At 40.6% G+C, this 20,619-nt stretch overlaps 2 protein-coding genes across 2 annotated transcripts; one reads left to right on the forward strand and one right to left on the reverse strand.

Annotated features, from left to right (window-relative positions):
- Positions 1-1,122: 1,122 nt before the first annotated feature.
- LOC136771356 (interferon-induced very large GTPase 1) lies at positions 1,123-15,464 on the forward strand. The gene is made up of 3 exons (XM_066723625.1): positions 1,123-1,442; positions 4,392-4,477; positions 5,823-15,464. Exons 1-3 carry the CDS (start codon positions 1,358-1,360, stop codon positions 13,236-13,238), a joined length of 7,587 nt encoding a protein of 2,528 aa, XP_066579722.1. The 5' UTR covers positions 1,123-1,357; the 3' UTR covers positions 13,239-15,464.
- A 1,939-nt stretch (positions 15,465-17,403) lies between these two features.
- LOC136711053 (C-type lectin lectoxin-Lio3-like) lies at positions 17,404-18,914 on the reverse strand. The gene is made up of 4 exons (XM_066687025.1): positions 18,908-18,914; positions 18,409-18,753; positions 17,868-17,959; positions 17,404-17,503 (listed from the first exon to the last, which is right to left on the reverse strand). The coding sequence occupies exons 1-4, from the start codon at positions 18,912-18,914 to the stop codon at positions 17,408-17,410; spliced, it is 540 nt and encodes a 179-aa protein (XP_066543122.1). The 3' UTR covers positions 17,404-17,407.
- Between the last annotated feature and the right edge of the window lie 1,705 nt (positions 18,915-20,619).

Raw genomic sequence — 20,619 nt, forward strand, 5'->3', positions numbered from 1 at the left:
ACGAGTCTACTTCCGATCTTATACAAAGTATTTACAAAGATATTTATAAATCACAATCATGAAGCACTGAAAGAGAACAAGCAGGATTCAGAAGTGTATCGTGGGAAATAATTCAGTCAATCAGCTATATTTTCAAATCAATTCACATGCAGACTCAGTGTCTGACTAGGACCACAAAGTATGGAGGGTGTCGGTAACAACATTATTTACTTGTATTTACAGATACAAATCTTTTTGACACGCTCCATTTACTTGTAATGACAGATACAAATCCAAAGTAGGAGTACAAATCAAAGAGTACAAAGAGTAACAGAGAAACACCGTGGGCTTTAAAAACTCTAGCAATGTGAAGTGTATTTCTTCAGAGGTGCTGGGGCACTATTAGAGACTCTTCACAAGAAACACGTTTCATACATATTCCAAACTAAACAGGAAGGAAGTTGTTTTTCTTAAGAAATCAATTATCTTTACATTTGATATTTGAACTTTACCTTGTACTTGCCTGTGTTTTATATCACACCCAGGGTGCTCAAATCCGACACACTCAACAGATATTTTGCTATAAATATAATTAGATTGAAATACTGGAGAAATGTGAGGGAAAGTATGTTAGGGTAGGAGGGGTCAAATTAGTGGAGTCTCCCCTGAGATACTGGACATCTGACAGCTATACAAATAAAGGAAAAGGCAGGACATTTCAGATTGCAATGAATAGGGTAGTCCAGGCTCCAGTGGCAACAATGAATTGGTGAATAAAAAAGACTATTAAATCTCTATTATTTGTATTCATTTTAAAAAAATGGTTTGGCACGCTGTTCATCTCATATGCAAAGCGAGGTAAACCTATATATATATACTAGCACATACATTAAGGTTGAACTATGGGAATGGTCTTCAGTCTTGTACAGAAATGAGAAAGAACATGAGATTTTCACTTCCTGTTTCCTCATTCAGTAACATAGAAAATAATTAACAAATTAACAGGAAGTGATAATCTTGTGCTACATAAAGGAAGTCGTGCAAAGATATGTGGAAATGATTTAGAGATCTCTAAATGTACTTTGAAATGAGATCTCTATTTGATTTGCAGATATATTTCAATGATTCAGCGATGATCTGGAATGATTAGGAGATATGTTGAAATATTTGAAGATGTCTTTAGAGTAATGAATGCTATCTCTAAATGGTAATTTGGCTGCCCATTTCTCTCTGGTGATCTCAGAGTCGGGTCTCCTCACTGCAGCGGCCCCATCATTGGGCAGTGGTTAGAGGGGCGGCGAATCCAGGGCTGTCCACGTCGCTTGGGCACTTCTTGGAGGTCTTCACAGGGCTGAGGAAGAGGCTGCCACCACGTCAGATGGAAACTGAAAGTAAAACCCTTCTGCCCTGTCATTCCTCACCGCAGAGCAACAGCAGCAGAAGGACTTTCTTCACTTTCTCAGGTATTTTAGCTGCCTTAATGGACATAACAGGCATTGTGATGATCACTGTGATTTGACCTGTTTTTCTATTGTTGAAACGAGGATTTATATTGTACGCGCGGATATATATTATAAACGAAATACAATGTATTGTGGAGCTATAGAACACATATACATATATACCTAGATATCACAGGACGTTGGCCTGACGTCGGATTGCCATGGTCGGACACCAGTATGGTCGGGGAGGTGGATCATGTCTGACTAAATGCCTACAGATGCGATATCAGTGCATCTTGTTTTACTAAATGGACCTGTACAGCTTTAAACAATCATAGTCTGAATAATGATCATTATAACTGTGTTGGACACTGTCAGCAATGTGCAGCTTCAGTATTGAGCCACTGGGAGGTAAGTTCACCTTTATTATTAAAATGTTGAAATGTACTGGAAAGTAGAGCATTTCATTGTCTGAAGTAACAGGTTGTATGTATGACTGTGGTTGTTTTCAAAATATCAGTTTTAAAATGTCAAATGATAGGCTTTTTATTTTCTGTTTCGCGGAATGGTTTAAAGTTCATTCAATGTCCGTCGTCGTTTTGCTCATCGGGCCAACGTCGTCCTAACGTCGTCCTAACGTCGTCCTCCAACGTGCAAATCCCCCAGAGTGTGCCTGGCTCTTGTGCTCGTCCTGCGGCCGCAGTGTTTGCGGAGCTCGGTCTTGATCTTGCACCAATACATTGCAGAAGAGCAGATACAGTCACGGGGTCAATGCAGCTTCATTTCTCTCTCCCTGTGACGCACGGATGCGGGAAGCTTAAGAGTATTTCTAAAATTGGTATGATCCAATACACTCAGTTATTTAAAAAGGTGACGTATTAATATACATGTTCAACAGAGCCACGCCTAATGAAATAACGCATTGAATATGATTAAATAAGTACATGTGCAGTAGCCACTTGGAGAATTACAGATCCACAGATCAAAACACAACAGTAAGACATGTATGATCGTCTATTGAAATCACTCAGCCGAGGCATTATTTAGGAATAACAAGCACCAATTTTATTCACAAATAGTTGATGAAACATTTAAAAGAATAAACGGCACACGTTTGATCTTGTTTCTCAATGACTGAGGTCCACAGGAATCCTCTGGACACGACTTGGATCAATTCTAAACAGAAAAACAAACTACAAGGCATTCAATAAATAAATAAAGCTGTTTTAACTCGTATAACTGTAATCTTAATTAAACTTTTTAAATATGAATGAATTATAAGTTCCCTTCTGTCCTGTAGCCATTAAGTTACATTCATGGCTAATTCAGGGTCTTCTTATAATAATAATAATAATAATAATAATAATAATAATAATAATAATAATAATAAAAAACTAGTTTCGTGGCATGAGACCGGCTCATTGAAGAAAAATACAGTGCGAAGAAAATGAACACTTTCTGTTTTTCACTTGTAAATACATTCGCTACATAATTACTGTACCAACTGGCTGTATATTGTCATTGAATGAACTTTAAACCATTGCGCGAAACAGAAAATAAAAAGCCTATCATTTGACATTTTAAAACTGATATTTTGAAAACAACCACAGTCATACATACAACCTGTTACTTCAGACAATGAAATGCTCTACTTTCCAGTACATTTCAACATTTTAATAATAAAGGTGAACTTACCTCCCAGTGGCTCAATACTGAAGCTGCACATTGCTGACAGTGTCCAACACAGTTATAATGATCATTATTCAGACTATGATTGTTTAAAGCTGTACAGGTCCATTTAGTAAAACAAGATGCACTGATATCGCATCTGTAGGCATTTAGTCAGACATGATCCACCTCCCCGACCATACTGGTGTCCGACCATGGCAATCCGACGTCAGGCCAACGTCCTGTGATATCTAGGTATATATGTATATGTGTTCTATAGCTCCACAATACATTGTATAAAGCCTAAAATAAATGCAATTGAGTAAAATGTGGGACTTCATTTAACACCTCCCTTGATCTACAGATACCGTCTGAGCGAGTAGATGTGCATTTTCCCAAATAAAAACGAACAAAACACAATATGGAATCTATTAAGATTTAACTTCCATTGAAACACGTCTGTCGTGTCGACATATGGCGACATTGTAAAAGTGCACAGTCTGCATCTTGATCTTCATCATCATCTTCATCATCATAATCATCTTCATAATCATCTTCATGTTCATCTTCGTGTTCATAATGACCTTCGTCTTAATTTTGGCACTGATTACCCTCCATACACGAAGGTCACAGTATCATATAGTACCATAGCTAAAGGCTACTCCTTGTTTTAATGCAGAATACAGACAGTATAGGTCTTTAATTTTTATCCCTTCATAACTTATCCAAATGATATTCACCCGTTTCAGCTACACCACATTTCGATAATCGTTTTTATTTGATTTTAATAAAAGTAGAACAATGTTTTATTGATTTTAGCACTCAAATATAAAAACAAGTTATCTTGTCAATCTCTCAGTAGCCTGCTCAGTCCCTACGAAAAGCTGATTAAATTAAAATTGCTCCTTGTTCTCTAAGGAAGGGTGTTTTTAGAGGGGTGTGTCAAATGCTTTCATTGGGTAGAAGTTATAGGCATCCATGCACAGATCCGGAAAGCTCTGTGTTAGCCTGTGCTGGAGCATAAAGATTAAGGATGTGTTGCTATTGTAACTTACTCAACGGGACATCAAGCTTGCATCGAGGAAGGGAACAAAAACAGACTTCTGTCAAGTTATCCTCAAAGTTATCCTGCAAACTCAGTTAGCCAGCTACAAGTAACAACACTTTTATAGGGCAAGTCCACATTTCATTAATGGAGTTCTCAGTCCGTCACAATGATAATGATGACAACAATGATAATTAACCAAAGTTATATATTTTTTTATATAAATGTAATATGTAAATTGTATTTTGTGTTACTAGGAACCATGGAAGATGACCCTAAGGGTACAAAACCATATGGAGATAATAAGTCAGACGAAGAGCAAGATAATGCAGATCATCACAAGGTAAGACAGCTGATGTCTCATTATGCACACTATGCATGTCAAAGCTGTTGACAGGCCCCTTTGTGAGAGGCAGGTTCTGCTACATAATGTCACACAGGGCCGCTTTGACATAATACAAGTTAGATTAATCCAACATCCCTGTTCTAGAAAATAGTGTAGTGATGTTGAGGCCTGTGTCTAGGAGGCCTGTGCCTTTTAGTGATGTGGTAAGATCACTGGATTGTGGCGTGAGAGAACTGGGTTTAAGTAGCCGTCACGACCAGAACCCCAGAGTCATATATAAGAAGTGGCATCATGCTATTGGGGGAAGAGGGGGCGCATGTTCCCCCAGTATTTTCAGTTTGTATTTTTATCTTATGTCTATGTATGAACACTTCAGTAAATAAAATGATCACTCACTCACTCACTCCTTAGAAACATCCTGTATGTGCTCCATAGCCCTTACAGTCAATATCTGGAAAATCCCCACACTGGATCCCACCGCCTTCTTCAAAATACCCTCCCCCCCCAATACAGCACTGAAACAAAACACAGGATTCACCTGCTACAAAAGCAGAGTAAAATATTTAATATCATGTTCATATTAATGTAACCTGCACGAGCACTTTAATACAGCTTCTCAGATAACACAGCGCCAGACACATAATTTAGCAAGAGCCAAATGGAGGGGCATCATATTCATGAAGAGCATTGTGATGTCCCAGTTTATGTTTAGGTAAGAAACACACACATACATACACACACACACAAACATACAGTTAGGTCCATAAATATTTGGAAAGTGACATAATTGTCATCATTTTGGCTCTATACATCACCACAATGGATTTGAAATGAAACAATCAAGATGTGCTTTAAGTGTAGACTTTCATCTTTAATTTGAGGGTAGTTACATCCACGTTGGGTGAACGGTGTAGGAATTACACCCATTTGTATATGTGTTCCCCCCAATTTTAGGGGCTCAAAAGTATTTGGACAAACTATCATAATCATGAATTAAATTGCGAGTTTCAATACTTGGTTGCAAATCCTTTTCTTTCAACTTTGACCGGCCCACCAATGGAAAAATTTTCCAGCGCATCTGGCATTTGCCTGTGTACATACATACATACATACATACATACATACCTAGTTTTTTCTATTTTTTAAATCACCTGACAGTGAAGGTGACCTGAAATACATATTTTACACCTACTACAGGTTTCTTATTAACCTACTGACTATTAAAAGAGAAAAAACATGACCTATCCTTCTCTTTTTTTCAGTGCTTCCCTTTTTATTTAAAAACAAAATTCCTGTGTTACTCCAATATATGACTTCATTTTTTGTTGGTTTAATCCATTAGGTAAAAAAGCTAAGAAAAGAGAATTCTGAAGACCCAACTGGCAGTGATCTCGCTCTTAAACTTGAGGATGCTGGTCTGGATCAGGTTTTTTGGACTGATATTTTTAAAAATGTTCTAAATGTCACAAGTTCAAAACAGCTGCAGTATTTAGGTGGTATGGAGTATAAAGAACTAGAGAAGCATGTCCGACACGAATGGGAAAAAAGAGCCCTGCAGAAGTTGCTTGGAGTTCCAGATCGGAAACGAAAACTAGTAGAAGAAGAGCAGTGTATCAGAAAAGCAGAGGAACAACAACAGGAAGCATCAAAAAAAAGACAGGACAAAGAACTGAAGTCTTTGAAGGAGAAAGAAGAGCAGTTGAGAAATGATCTTGCAGAGCTTCGGAAACTGCAAAAGGAGGGCAAAGAGCGAAGGGATGCTGAAGTGAAAGAAATGGAAGACAAGATTCGCTCAGCACTCGAAGTCCCCAAGGAAAGTTGGGTGCCAACTAGTCGACCACTACAGGATCTGATAGACAACATTAACAGACAGCTCAATGTTTTAGAGAGCTTTTCAGTTTCTCTGCCTGAGGTCATATCTGATGAAGACGTTTTAAAGAATGCATCTGGAGGTCTGGCTCTGGAAGGAGTTTTCAAAACCGGGAGACTGAATGACATGGTGGGCACAAGAGAGCAGCTCATTGAAGTCCCTGAGTCTTTCTCACTTCGTGGCCCTCAGCAGAGTTGCTTTTATGAACAGAAAGAATTTTCATCTCATGAATCTCAAACAGTGTTTCAGAAGGTCTTGGAAAAGCTTGGCTTCAGTTTCAGCTCTTCATTAAAAGCTGGTTTCTGGGGCTTGACTCTCGAGAACACGACTGAACAAACAAAATCTGCAGAAACACAGAAATCTGGCAAGACTTCATCTGAACAGTCTTGTATTTTCAACACAAAGTATAACTACATACCCCTGGCTTCTTGCTTCATTCATAAAGATAAACTAAAGTTGTCACCTGCTGCCTTGGTGGATCTTAAACACGTAGAAATAATCTTGTTAAACAACAATGAAAGAATTTCTCTGGGAAACAGAATTGCAAAGTTTTTTGAGAGGTTTGGCTCCCATGCCAACCAGGGTCCTCTGCACTTTGGAGGGGTGTTCTTGTGGAAAGCTTCTGCTGAGGGCTTCCGGAGCACCAAGCTCACAGAGATGAAGAGCCTGATGTCTGAAGCTCTTAATGTCTACATTGGTGCTGGATACAGTGGACCTACTGTATCATGTTCAGGTGGGGTAAATGTCTCCACAGCACAGATGAAAGGATCCTTTACTGGGAAGTACAGTGAAACACTGATGAGTAAAGTGCAGTTGTCTGTCAGCAGAACTGGCGGTCCAGCTGATACAGATAACCATCTGCAATGGAAATCCACTCTTGTCACCAGCAACAAAACCTGGCATGTGATAGACAGAGGAACCACCCTAATTCCTGTTTGGGACATCATACTGCATGCTCACAGAGGAGACTTCAAAGATGTTTTAAAGTTAAGCAGCAGTCTCATGGAAGCTTACAGAATGATCACAAACCAGAATGTAGAAGAATTGTGGGGAGAGAATGTTCTCACAGCAGTAAGAGAGGCTGAGATGATGATTCAGTCAGTGAAGGAATGGACTGTGTCTGAGAGTGAGGAGCACTTGAATGAATTACTACAGTTTAAGATTAAGATGAAAGACAAAACGGGCTCAAATAACACATGGATTCAAATGTGTCTTTCCAATCAGGTCATTCAAGACTTCCTACTGAAAATTGTTAAAGAACATGAATATGAAGAAACAATATATCTAAGAATGTTGATGCGTTCTCTTCTGGATCCTCATTTATATTCTGTGAAAAAATTCCCAAGCAGAGCTGAAATTCTGAAGTGGGCTTACCAGAATGAGAGTGAGATGCAATTACACAAAGCTATTTCTGTTTCTGAAATTTCTGAACTGAACAAAATCCTAAAGAATTCCAAAGAACAACTGCAAGATTCTGTGTATGCTCTTAACACTTCTGAAACAGTGCACCATGCTAAGATAAAAGCTACATGTTCTGTAACACTCTCCTTGAACTCCCTGAGATGGACTTTAAGAGATAACAATGAGGAAGAGGCAGACCTGCTATTATGTTCCATCCTTGGTGTTGTAGGATACAGCAAACAAGACAACACATTTGATCATCTGCTGGGTTGGGATGAGATAGAGTTTTTAGAGAATGAACTACAAAAGCATTATGACAAATATTACTGTTTGAGAAAAAAAGATGCCTCACAAGCTCAGGCCTACTTGGTGTTGACAGCTGTTACCGTATGCAAAGATGGCAAGAGTGTCTCTTCAAGGGACAAAGGAAGACGGCTCCAGTATCTCAAAGCTGAAATGAAGGAGACACTTTCTGCTGTTTCCACAGCAATAGAAATTGAAGCTCAGTATCAGGACTGGGAAAGGTTTGAGCAAGAACTGAATTCCATTATCATGACCTCCCAGCTCAGTGAGCAAAATGTCAAGCAAGACCAAATGTTTAATGACCTTGAAAGAATGCTACACTGTGAGGATATAGCATTCTCAGAAGATGGACAAAAAGATCAACAGCCTTCCCAATATACGCAGGATGACAGTCTTTCAAACATGACAAGAACAGACCCGGATGGTAAATGTGAAGTCACCCTGCCTGTGAAAAGTGAAAAATGTGATGCTTTTATGAATTTGCTTCAGAAACTGGGGTTGAGAAATTCTTATCCCAAAAAGTTGAGAAAAACAGATGTTCTTGTTATAGATATTCTGTCACAAAATGCCAAGTCACCAACAAAAGAAGAACAGCTGAGATTTCACTATCTTTACAAGCTTATGATGCTGGACTACAGTGCCAGGAATCTGTTTATTAAAGCTCAAATAACTAAATCTGATGGACAATGTATGGAAGATCAGATTTTACCTGATGATGAAGACAGTGCTGATGATGACTTCTTCAACACTGATGAAGACTGCAATGAAAATGTCAGATTCCAGGAGTCCCACATTCACCCCATGGATATACACATGGCTGTTTTCCATTGTGCTAATGATTTTCTGAAGCAGTACCTTTTTTCAAAGCTCTCTACGTGTCAGTTTGGCTTACCCCTCCTGGTACCTAACCCTTGTACTGGAGAAGTTGAGTTCCCTCTGTGGGCACTGAGACAGATCAAGAAATCATGGCAGCATAATCAGCAATCTGAGACGGGCAGCACTGTGAAGTACAACAGCAAAGAGATGTTCAATACACCAGTGCCAATTGTGTCCTTCATAAGACTGGGATCCTCAGTAACCTCAAAATCCCAGATCCTGAACAATGTCATCAGCAAGAAGAAGCACAGTGTCTTCTTCCACCGTCACTGCAGAGGCAGCACCGAGCACTGCCTGCTCATGGATGGGGTTGTGGAGATTGCTTGGTACTGTCCTGGGGGCAAGGATGATGTTTTTGATGATTGTGTGGCTTTTATGAACCTTCATGGGGATGCCAGCAAACACCCGAAACAGCTTACATTTCTGCAGCAAGTCAGTACTGTTAATGTAGCTCTGCTTTCAGAAAACCCACTGGATGAAGAAGCAAGGAAGACATCTGAGACTCTGTCCAAGTCTCCTGTCCCCTTCATTTGCCTGTTTGCTGGAAAAGAAAAAGTTGCACGAGGGAAAAATCCAACAAAGGTGAGATTGGGGGCCAAGAACAGAAATGAAGCTGAGCTGACAGATGAAATAATATCGGCTATTAAACATTGTGTTTCCACTAATGAAAAGACTTCCAGTCTGAAGACATACTTAGAAGCAGCGAGAGACCAACAATTTAGAGTAGATGAAGACAATGAAGCATGCAGACAAGGCAAGGGAATGGCTCAAACTTTACTGTGCCTGTTGAAAGAGGAGAAAGTATCTAGGCTCAAAGAAAAGTTTTTGCCTTTACAAGGTGAACTGTGGCACAGCTGGTGCAGGAAGGATAAAGAGCAGTATCGTCTGGAAAGCAAAGCAAAGAGGAGCATCGAACAGCAGTTGAGTGACATCAGAGCTCAGAAACTATCAATACGCCATCAACAAATACAGAAAGCATCTCCCATCAATGATTTAATCCGATCTTTCCTGGAGTGTTTAGCTTCCCCAGAACATTCACAAGATGCTAAACTTTACATGCTGCAGTGGCTGAGAATATACTTAGATGAGCTCCTTACAGACACTCTCACAGATCTCCAGGAAAAATACCACTCAGTTTGGACAGAACTTAGAAAAAAACAAAAGAATAAGGATGATTTCAATCATCTGCAGGAAGATCTGAACAAAATATCTGAGGATCTTAATTCTACAACATTTGGATTTCAGCATTTTATGAGAGAAATTGGTCAGGTGTATGAGGCAGTTCAAACAGTGCCAGAGAAGCTGAAGGATAGAAGACACCATATTGACAATCTTCCTGCCATTGGAGCTGAAATGCTGATCTCAGGATACCCTCTGGAGCTGATGGATGGAGACACTGCTCATGTGCCCCTTGTGTGGATTGAGGCAGTGCTGGAGAAACTCAAAAAGAAAACTGGCAATAAAAGAGTGTTTGTCCTGTCTGTTCTTGGGGTTCAAAGCTCTGGCAAGTCCACGCTGCTGAACACCATGTTTGGGCTTCAGTTCACAGTGAGTGCAGGGAGATGCACCCGAGGAGCGTTCATGCAGTTAGTGAGAGTGGACGAAGAGGTCAGAGAGCAGCTGCAGTACGACTATGTCCTGGTAGTGGACACCGAGGGGCTTCGGTCTCCAGAGCTCAGCACTAAAACCACATTATGTCATGACAATGAGTTGGCAACTCTTATTATTGGAATTGGTGATATGACTCTCATCAACATCATGGGAGAAAATCCATCTGAAATGCAAGACATCCTCCAAATATGTGTCCAGGCTTTCTTGAGAATGAAATCTGTTAAAATCAAGCCAAGCTGCATTTTTGTTCACCAAAATGTAGCAGAATCATCAGCAAATGACAAAAATATGGAAGGAAGAAGGCGTCTCCAGGAGAGATTGGATGAAATGACGCAGATTGCTGCAAAAGAGGAACATTGTGATTCTACTGGTTTTAGTGACGTAATACAATTCGATGTTGAATCTCAGGTGTTCTACTTCAAAAACCTTCTGGAGGGTGATCCTCCGATGGCTCCTCCCAACCCCTCCTACAGCCAGAACGTCCAGGATCTGAAGACCAAGCTGCTCTCCATTGCACAGTGGCAGCGAGACTTCAAGGCTCCCACATTGTCAGAGTTGAAGTTACGGATCCATGATCTTTGGAATGCCCTGTTAGGGGAGAACTTTGTTTTCAGCTTCAGAAACACATTGGAAATAATGGTGTATAGCAAACTGGAAGAAAGCTATGGCCAATGGAGATGGAAGCTGAGAAAACACGCACTGGAGGTACAAAAGACTTTGCACAACCAAATCATGAGCAAGAAAATACAGGATGTGAATCAATCAGAGCTGAACAAGGACTTTGATAAGGTCTACAACCCACTGAAAACTGAAATAGAAAAGTATTTCAAGGAGCAAAAGTATCCAGAGCTCTTAATAAAGTGGAAGGTGAGCATAGAGAAGAGATTTGAAGTCCTTAACAAGGACCTTATTGCTGAAACAGTAGACCAATGCAAGGTATTAATCAGTCTCAAGCAAAGCCAAGCAGATCTGGACAACAGGAAATTAGAATATGAAGCACAATTGCTTTCAATGAGCAAAGCCTTGGCCTCTACACTAAAGGAGCAGATGCTCACTGATGAGAAGGTGAGGCAGGAGTTTGACAAGCTCTGGGTGGAATGGGTGGCCAAGGTCTCCTCAGAGAAACCCCCTGAGAAAGATGCTGATATAAAATCTGCAGTGGACAACATCCTACTACAGACTTTCAGCACAATAGCAGACAATAGTAATCAAATTGCCAATAAGAAAACACACTTCAAGTTTAATAAGACAAAACACATTGATCAGAGCTGGAAGCAGTGGGCACGTTCTACGTGGAACAAATTTACTCATAAAGAACCGCCATTGGAGACTATTGGAACTGAACTGACAAAACGAATATTCACTAAGGTCTCAGAATACATTGATGAGAAGCAAGAGGAGAAGATGGGTTTCAATGAAAACTTCATCCACCAAATATTAGATCAGATAAAAAGTGAGATATCTGAATCAGAGAAATCTTTACAGTACATCCAGTTCACAGTTCAGTACAGATTTGAAATATCGGTGCATCTCTGTACCTCAGCAATTACACGGTTTGAGAAAATGCACGCAGCCTTCATGAGAGCCAATGACCCGCTGACATACCTCAAGAGTAAGAGAGACCAGTATCTTGATATTTTTAAGAACTTTTGTGAAGGAGCTTCATCTATTACATTCTTTGTTGATTTTCTATGCAAACAACTCGAACCATTAATCCAGCAGGAAGCATATGACAAAGTCTTCATTGGTATAATAGGAGAAATGAAATCTAACAATAAAATGTTCAATGGTAACAGATCCAACTTGGAAAACCACATACTGAAGCAACTGGCTGAGAAAAAAGATTTTGATCTGTATATGGAGTACATTAACCATCCAAAGGAATATTTTGCTAAATTCATAAGCGAACAGGTCGAGGAATTCTGCAGAGATCGCAAGAAAATATCGGGAATGCTCAATGAAAAACAGACAGACTTGATAGAGTGTATTTTAAATCTGAGCAAAACTGTAACTACAGCTGTGATGGAGAAAAAAGGGAAAGCCTCAATGTGGCTGGATGAGTTCTGTAGAGAAATTAACATAGGACTCTCGAGAGATGACCTAAAAAACATTGAAAGAGAAGACATCGCAGACCTTGGGTTTCTTAAAGACATGATGGCCAAATCACTGAGGGAGATGCTGGAAAATGTAAAAAAGGAAAATAGCCGCAAACCTCAATTTGACTTGAAAATGTTCAGTAAGGACCCTGCTGTACAGCTAGGTTTGATATTTGAAGGGTGCTGGGAGCAGTGTCCCTTCTGCAAAGCTGTTTGTACAAATACTGTCGCTGATCACCCTGATGATCACAGTGTTCAGTTTCATCGTCCTGAAGCTTTAGCTGGCTGGCACTACTTATTTTCAGGTGAATTTTCTATTGACTTTTGTACCAGTTCAGTTATTAGTGATGGGAGTTTCATACCTGCTGAAAAAAGCTTATTCCAAAGTGTCCCTTTTAAAAAATACAAAGACGCTGGTCCTCCATACAATAAATGGAAAATTACTGGAGACAACAGTGCCAAGAACTACTGGAAATGGTTCATTCATACATTCCGTTCACAGCTGGAGGGAAGATTTAAATTAAAATTTGTTGGAAAAGGTACAATCCCTAATGATTGGAAAACAATTACAGAAGCGGATGTAATGGAAGAGCTGGGGTAATTGTTTTCAGTATCAATCCTGGGTGAAAAAAGCAGCTCTACAATGAAAGATTAAGTATATAATCTCCTGTATTCTTCACTTCCTCTGCTGAAATTCCTCCAGTACAGCTCGAAGGATGTAAAACTTTAGTTACTCATACTTACACACATACTCATACCAGACATAAATTAATTCAGTGACAGATCAATACATCAAGTAATAGTATCAACAGAAGTTTTTTAAAATATATTAATTTTTTATAATCATTTTGTTTTCTTGTCTCATTATGAAACGTGTATGCTTTAAAATATATATAATTGACTGTAATGTGTTCTTCAGTAAATCTAGTATCTGAATCCATCTTACAAACAACAGTAATCATTCAGTTTGAGAATTGAAATTCTTTAGAATAGTATACTTCTTTGGGCACTAGAAATGCATGTATGATTATGATGATGATATGAGATTCAATTTTGTTTCCACGTTACTAGTTATTTTAGTAATGCTTTTTATTTTTGTTCAACGTCTGCTCACAAAGTAAATAGAAAAAAAATGATGTTTTTAGAAACTAGTAAATTAATTGCTCAATAGCTTTAAAATAGCTCATTATTAAGTATTGTGAGGTTCCTTGTGATTAACTCCATATATGATTAAAAAGTTGATTCACAGTTGATATACACCAATCAGCCATAACATTATGACCACTGACAGGTGAAGTGAATAACACTGATAATCTCGTTATCATGGCACCTGTCAGTGGGTGGGATATATTAGGCAGCAAGTGAACATTTTGTCCTAAAAGTTGATGTGTTAGAAGCAAGCAAAATGGGCAAGCGTAAGGATCTGAGCGACTTTGACAAGGGCCACATTGTGATGGCTAGACGACTGGGTGAGAGCATCTCCAAAACTGCAGCTCTTGTGGGATGTTCCCAGTCTGCAGTGGTCAGTACCTATCAAAAGTGGTCCAAGGAAGGAAAAGCGGTTAACCAGCCACAGGGTCATGGGCGGCCAAGGCTCATTGATGCACGTGGGGTGTGAAGGCTGGCCCGTGTGGTCCGATCCAACAGACGAGCTACTGTAGCTCAAATTGCTGAAAAAGTGAATGCTGGTTCTGACAGAAAGGTGTCAGAACACACAGTGCATCACAGTTTGCTGCATATTGGGCTGCGTAGCCGCAGACCAGTCAGGGTGCCCATGCTGAGCCGTGTCCACTGCCGAAAGCGCCTCCAATGGGCACGTGAGCATCAGAACTGGATCACGGAGCAATGGAAGAAAGTGGCCTGGTCTCATGAATCACATTTTCTATTACATCACGGGTATGGTCGTGTGGGTATGCGTTGTTTACCTGGATAACACATGGCACCAGGATGCACTATGGGAAGAAGGCAAGCCGGCGGAGGCAGTGTGATGCTTTGGGCAATGTTCTGCTGGGAAACCTTGGGTCCTGCCATTCATGTGGATGTTACTTTGACACGTACCACCTACCTAAACATTGTTGCAGACCATGTACACCCTTTCATGGACATGGTATTCCCTGATGGCATTGGCCTCTTTCAGCAGGATAATACGCCCTGCCACAAAGCAAAAATTGTTCAGGAATGGTTTGAGGAACACAACATCGATTTGAAGGTGTTGACTTGGCCTCCAAATTCCCCAGATCTCAATCCAATCGAGCATCTATGGGATGTGCTGGACAAACAAGTCCGATCCATGGAGGCCCCACCTCCCAATTTACAGGACTTAAAGGATCTGCTGCTAACGTCTTGGTGCCAGATACCACAGCACACCTTCAGAGGTCTAGTGGAGTCCATGCCTCGACGGGTCAAGGCTGTTTTAGCAGTAAAAGGGGGACCTACACAATATTAGGCAGGTGGTCATAATGTTTTGGCTGACTGGTGTAGTTACAAAGTGCTAACATAGAGGGTACATGTTTCATTCCTTAATAACAACAAATTATCATTAGACTGTGATTAATGACACTTAATTTAATCTTTATATTAATACTTTCCACTGTAATTTGTAATGCTAATCAGCTGTAAATTGTTACTGGTACACTTGTGTTTGCTCACTGTGTGCTAGGCTCTGGAGAAAGCTGAAATTGTGATATTGATTAATACATCTTTGTGTATTTGTGCATATTATTTGTGTGTTGTGCCACAGCATTTACCTGCCAAATAATGATATGTTAACACTTGGAATGTGAATTGTTCTATAAGAATAATTATAATGAAAACACATGTACCTCCATGCTTGTTATGATTTGTGTATTTACACTTATTACATCAAAATACTAACATGAACTATTGAGTAAGACTAGATAAAGTAATAGCAAAACATAATAAGTAGAATGTGTTGCCAATCTGAAATGTCTCATTGTGCTGGTTCCCAGTGGCTCCTCAACAAAACTAGCAACAGCAAAAAAACAAACAAAGGGAAATAATATTTATTGTGGTCAAAGAATAGACCTAAATGTAAGCTTTACAGGTAAACATTATATAGAGAAAATAGATAAAACCCAATATAATCCTATATACTTTATATATAAATGGAAACTGCTCATATTATTAGAAAAACAAAAAAAGCCAATGGTAAATATGTATATATTTCAGGCTCCATTAAAATTCTAATATACTTACAGGATTATCAAGTTAAATCATCAATAAACTTTAATAAAACAGTGCATAATGTAGTCAAAAGTGGTAATATATAATACATATGTAGTATGTTTAAGTCAAATATGGACGTTTTAACTGAAATGTTCAGAGAACTTGATCATTTTCAATGTTATTGTGTAAATGTGTAGAAATAAGTGTGACGAGGAGTGATGCTCAGTTCACATATCAACAGCACCCCCTGTGGTTTCTTCTGTGCCTGCAACACTAGTGAAGTAACAATCACACTCAGCTTTGACAGCATTGCAGAGGAACAATGGGGTCTAGACAGAAGGGTGAAGAGTCTCTTCAAATGATTCAGGATGCTCTCTTGTGTTTGGGAGGCTCGGTCTCTATAAGCTGACTTCTCACCATGTTACAGTTTGCACAGAGTTTTATAGGAAACGACATCGTAGTACAGGATTGAGCTCTATTCTATTCTGCCTAGAAACAGCGCAAGATTAGTGTGATGGGAAAATACTGACAACTGGATACAAGAGACTCAGGCTGCAGTGAAGCAGCTCCCTGTGGATCACAAACTGCAGACAGTAGCATCAGCACAGCACAGTACAGAGACGATGCACAAAGCAAACCCTAACGTTTAATAATAATCTGTCAAAATAATAATTTGGGTTCTCCTGTGGTTATTCCAAACTGCGTGAAACAAAACAAGCGTTTGGTTATTATTACAATAATTTACACACATCCAAAATAAGTACATAAGTACACACTGACAAAGAGAAAAGGATCTGTATAATTAAAAACAATTGTTAACAAAACTACAAAAAACTGCAATTAGCCCAACTCTTGAAGAAAAACTGTGACAACAGAAGGGCGTTTCAGAGCGAGGAGTCTGCTGCTACGATTAACACCTGTGAACAAAACACCACGGAAATGAAATCAGCAAAACCTGCACCACACACTATACAGACACACTGCACTGACACACCGCACAGCTCACATACTGCACAGCTGTATTAGACACTATTTAAAGCCACGTCTCGACTGAGTCCAGACACCAGCAATCCTGACAGTGTCCTGTAGGCTGGATCAGAGCTCAACACACTCCTCAGAGACAGCATTCACAGATATGTGTTATTTCTGAACAAATCACAAAAACACGTGTCAAATGAAGGGAGGGAATACTTTCCACTCCCACTAGAGATACATGCCCTACAGCAGGGGTTCCCAAAGTGCAGCCCGGGGGCCAAATGCGGCCCTTGAGGATGTTTGGTGCGGCCCCCCAAAGCCAACCTTCAACCACCCCTTTTCTGAAACTTTAGTATATTTTTACACTTTATGGCAATTTTCTGTTACAAATTGCACATGTAATTTGTGGGCAAATAATAAAACAATTAAAGTTAATAAATGTTCCGTAACAGAAATGTATAGGAAATAAAACCGGTGGTTCATTTTCTAGTGTGCGCCCCCCACCCCATGCAACCTCGGGACACTGGCCCTCCATCACCAGACACTGGGAACCCCTGACCTACAGCATCGCGCTATAAAGCTGCTGGGGTCTAAGACCTCACCTCTGGTCTAGGACTCGGGGAGGAACACCAGCCCATCTGTATTTTCTTTCCAGCGCAGCACCGTTTCCCTGGTCGGTTCCAGTCTGGCCATTTTCACCTTCAGCTGCAAACCAAGCATTGCCCTGTGAGTGTGCGGTGCTGCAGTCCCACCCAGGGCACCGCGCTTCCACAGGACCGACACCAGCCTATATCCAATGTGAGCCTGAGTTGAAAAGATGGTCTAACCCGAGTCTTGAGCCGACTTCTAATATGCAGTTTAGCTAAGGCTGGGATTAGGTTTAGTTTGTCCTTAAAGTTCAAACCTAAGTTAGGGATTGGGTTGTTTAAGAACTGCTGGACTGCACATGTTATATTACATCAGTGAACAACCAATGCAAATGGTCTGAATGCAATAATCGCAGCTCGCCAGCAGCATGGCACAATGTAAGAATACCATGAACAGCCGGTATCTGACACGTCCTGCCCACCTGACTCAGGATGTAATTCTTCACTGCAGGTGTGTTGGGATTCTCCTCCTTGCTCAGTCTTACAGTCATCCTTAGGATCACGCCAGGACTCCCTGTGGAGGAAGACAAAACTCCGGTGGATAGAACTTCCTCCTTTTCCAGTTTTATATTGTACCTTAACATCTGGTCTTATTCAGGAAGGGTATGGGGGGAACAAAACAAATATATATATTGCATTTCTAGGTAATGAACCCCCAGAGAATCTGTTTAAAATGACAACGGCGCACAGCAATTTAATTACGGCTGATATCAATGATATGAGAGGTAATACGAGTAGATCACTAGATTACACTAGCTTTTCTATTTCACCTGAGGCATATGAATGAACAATGCCCATCAAAGAGGTTAACGACGGCATAATTTATACTGCAAAGCAAGGCTGAATACTAGCCTAGAATCGGCAGTCCCCAGTCTTGACCCTGTAGCCCCAGCTCTTAATCACAGTTTAAAAGACGGGGACCACGTGTTCGTTCTCGAGCAGCGATCCGATAAAGCGGCTAACCTTTGAAACAGAAGAAAGTGTTTTTCTTATTGCAGTTGTCGACGTTCCATGTCCCATTCTCTGCCACACCCCGCTTCATTGCCACACATTTCCCCGCTGTGTTGTTGGGTTGTCCTGTGGCCCAGTTCTGGAAGGACGACCGCCCCTCATCCGCCCACAGCCAGGGCTCAAAATACAGCCCAATCCACGCAGCTTCCCCCTTCAACTTCTGCCTTATCTCCCCGTTGGCCGTGCTGCTCACCACGCTGACCAGTCCTCTGTATTTCTCCTGGCAGTACCTCTGGGCTGCAGTCCAGCTCTGCTTTTCCTCGATCAGGATGTATATCCGAGTGACGTCAGTGGTCTCTGTAAAAAAAACAAAAAAACAACACCATGCGTCTAGAGTTGTGGGCCATCGTTGGTTTTCCAGTACTGACATCACATTGTGACACTGCCCAATCAAAACAGAGATTGAATGGTTTTAGTGTTTAGCGATTTAATTGAAAAATTGACCACTGACGCGCCATAGAAAATTGTGGATTCAAACCCAAAAAACTGCAGGTAACCACCACCTAACCACCTAACCCCACCCCCACAAATAAGAACAGATTCAACACAAACAGGCAACAGCTGTGTATTTGTACACTGCAGTGCACAGACCGAGAAAAATATGTCATTTCCAAACCCTGTACCCTGAGGTAAAATTGATCTGGCCCCGTAGGCACAAAACATCTCAGAATTACTCCTAGGAATCATGCTAAAGGTTAGTTTAGAAGTAAGATTACTCCTCGCTCAGAGAAGGAGGTAGAAGTCAAAAAGTCTCTTACACCTACTTTTAGTTGGGATTAGGATCCAATCATGAGAAAAACGTTTTGCATATTTTCACGGCAGTTTAGCTTAGAATACAGCTCACTATGATGTATTTTATTCATTTTGAAAAAACATGCGACATCACATGTAGACAAGCAGATGCGAAACTACAACTATACGAACATGTTAAGCTAACTCAGTATTTTATTTGTTTCTAATTTGTTGTTGGACTCCATCACACTTTACCTGTGTAGCATATGAACTGGTGTTCCTCTAGGCAGTCAGCCTTCCCCCACATCCCATTCGGGCTGATCAAGACACAGGAAGCAGGATCACTGCTGTCCACTTCCCCCAAAGTGTTAAACCTCACAGGCTCTTCATTGGACCACTGCCACGCCCTGTGATGGAGCCCGATCCAGGCGGAGCTGTTCGAATGGGATGCCAGCCGGGCAAGGTTGTTATTGTCCTCCTGGCTGTAGACGGTGACCAGGTCAGTGTATGTCTTCCTGCAGTAGCTCTGTGCTTCATTCCATGAAGCCTCTTTCTGGACAAAGGTCAAGTATCTGGATTTTTTGTTTTCCTCCCCACTGAGCCCTGCAGGCATATAATATTGAGTTTATTAGACCGCCGACCCACAGTCCTCACAAACAGTTGAAGTTTCTGTTTCTACCCCACTGCTCTCTCCTCGATATCAATTTCAGTTTTACGTTTCTCCCTTCGGACAAATACATCTTCTAAACAAATGGGAAAACAAAAAAAATAGACCTTGCGGAAGGAAATATTGTCACATGTACCCAGCATTGTGTGTCCGGTACTCTGCGCTGTCAGAGTGCTTAAGCGAGTGGAAATGGCACTGGCTACTTGGAGGGAAACAGACAGAGGACAGGGAGTCATGAGATATGGAGCAGCTTGGCTGATAATATAGAATGAGCAGCACAATAGATAACACACAAGAAAGAAAGAGGAATATGGGGGACCAGTCGCTCAGATCTTACCCAGTGTGGTGTGTTCAGTAGAGGCCTGAGACTCAGTGCCTGAGACAGAGGTGGTCTGCTGCACATCTGTAGAAAACACACAACATCTGGTGCCAGTTGTATTGTCTTAGTATAATTATAAATATATAAATATATAAAGTCACACTAACAATAGACACTCAGTTAAAACCGTTGCATAAAACAGCCTTTCCTTTTACTGGTGTTACTTAGTCAGTCACACAATGCATTCTGGGAATTGTAAGGCACAGCGACAATACCAGTTCACAGTAAATGAAAATCTATGCTAGTTATTAAAATATAATGCAGAAAAATATATACTTTGAGGGACATTTTCTGAAACTTGCACTCAGACAGAAGTTGTAGGGATAAAATAACTGTGTGGGCGGTCTGTAAAAGACAAGCAGAAATGATGGAAGAATCTGCTAAA

The sequence above is a fragment of the Amia ocellicauda genome, chromosome 15, assembly GCF_036373705.1.
Source record: "Amia ocellicauda isolate fAmiCal2 chromosome 15, fAmiCal2.hap1, whole genome shotgun sequence".
NCBI lineage: Eukaryota > Metazoa > Chordata > Actinopteri > Amiiformes > Amiidae > Amia > Amia ocellicauda.

Bases quoted from the DNA above. Each gene is read 5' to 3' on its own strand.
- LOC136771356 (XM_066723625.1), top strand. From the start codon at position 1,358: ATGGAAACTGAAAGTAAAACCCTTCTGCCCTGTCATTCCTCACCGCAG. The intron at 1,443-4,391 runs GTATTTTAGCTG...TTGTGTTACTAG, and splicing joins GACTTTCTTCACTTTCTCAG to GAACCATGGAAGATGACCCT. The intron at 4,478-5,822 runs GTAAGACAGCTG...TTAATCCATTAG, and splicing joins ATAATGCAGATCATCACAAG to GTAAAAAAGCTAAGAAAAGA.
- LOC136711053 (XM_066687025.1), bottom strand. The intron at 17,960-18,408 runs GTTAGCCGCTTT...CTTCCTCCACAG, and splicing joins CACTTTCTTCTGTTTCAAAG to GGAGTCCTGGCGTGATCCTA. The intron at 17,504-17,867 runs GTGGGCAGGACG...CTTGGTTTGCAG, and splicing joins AGAATTACATCCTGAGTCAG to CTGAAGGTGAAAATGGCCAG.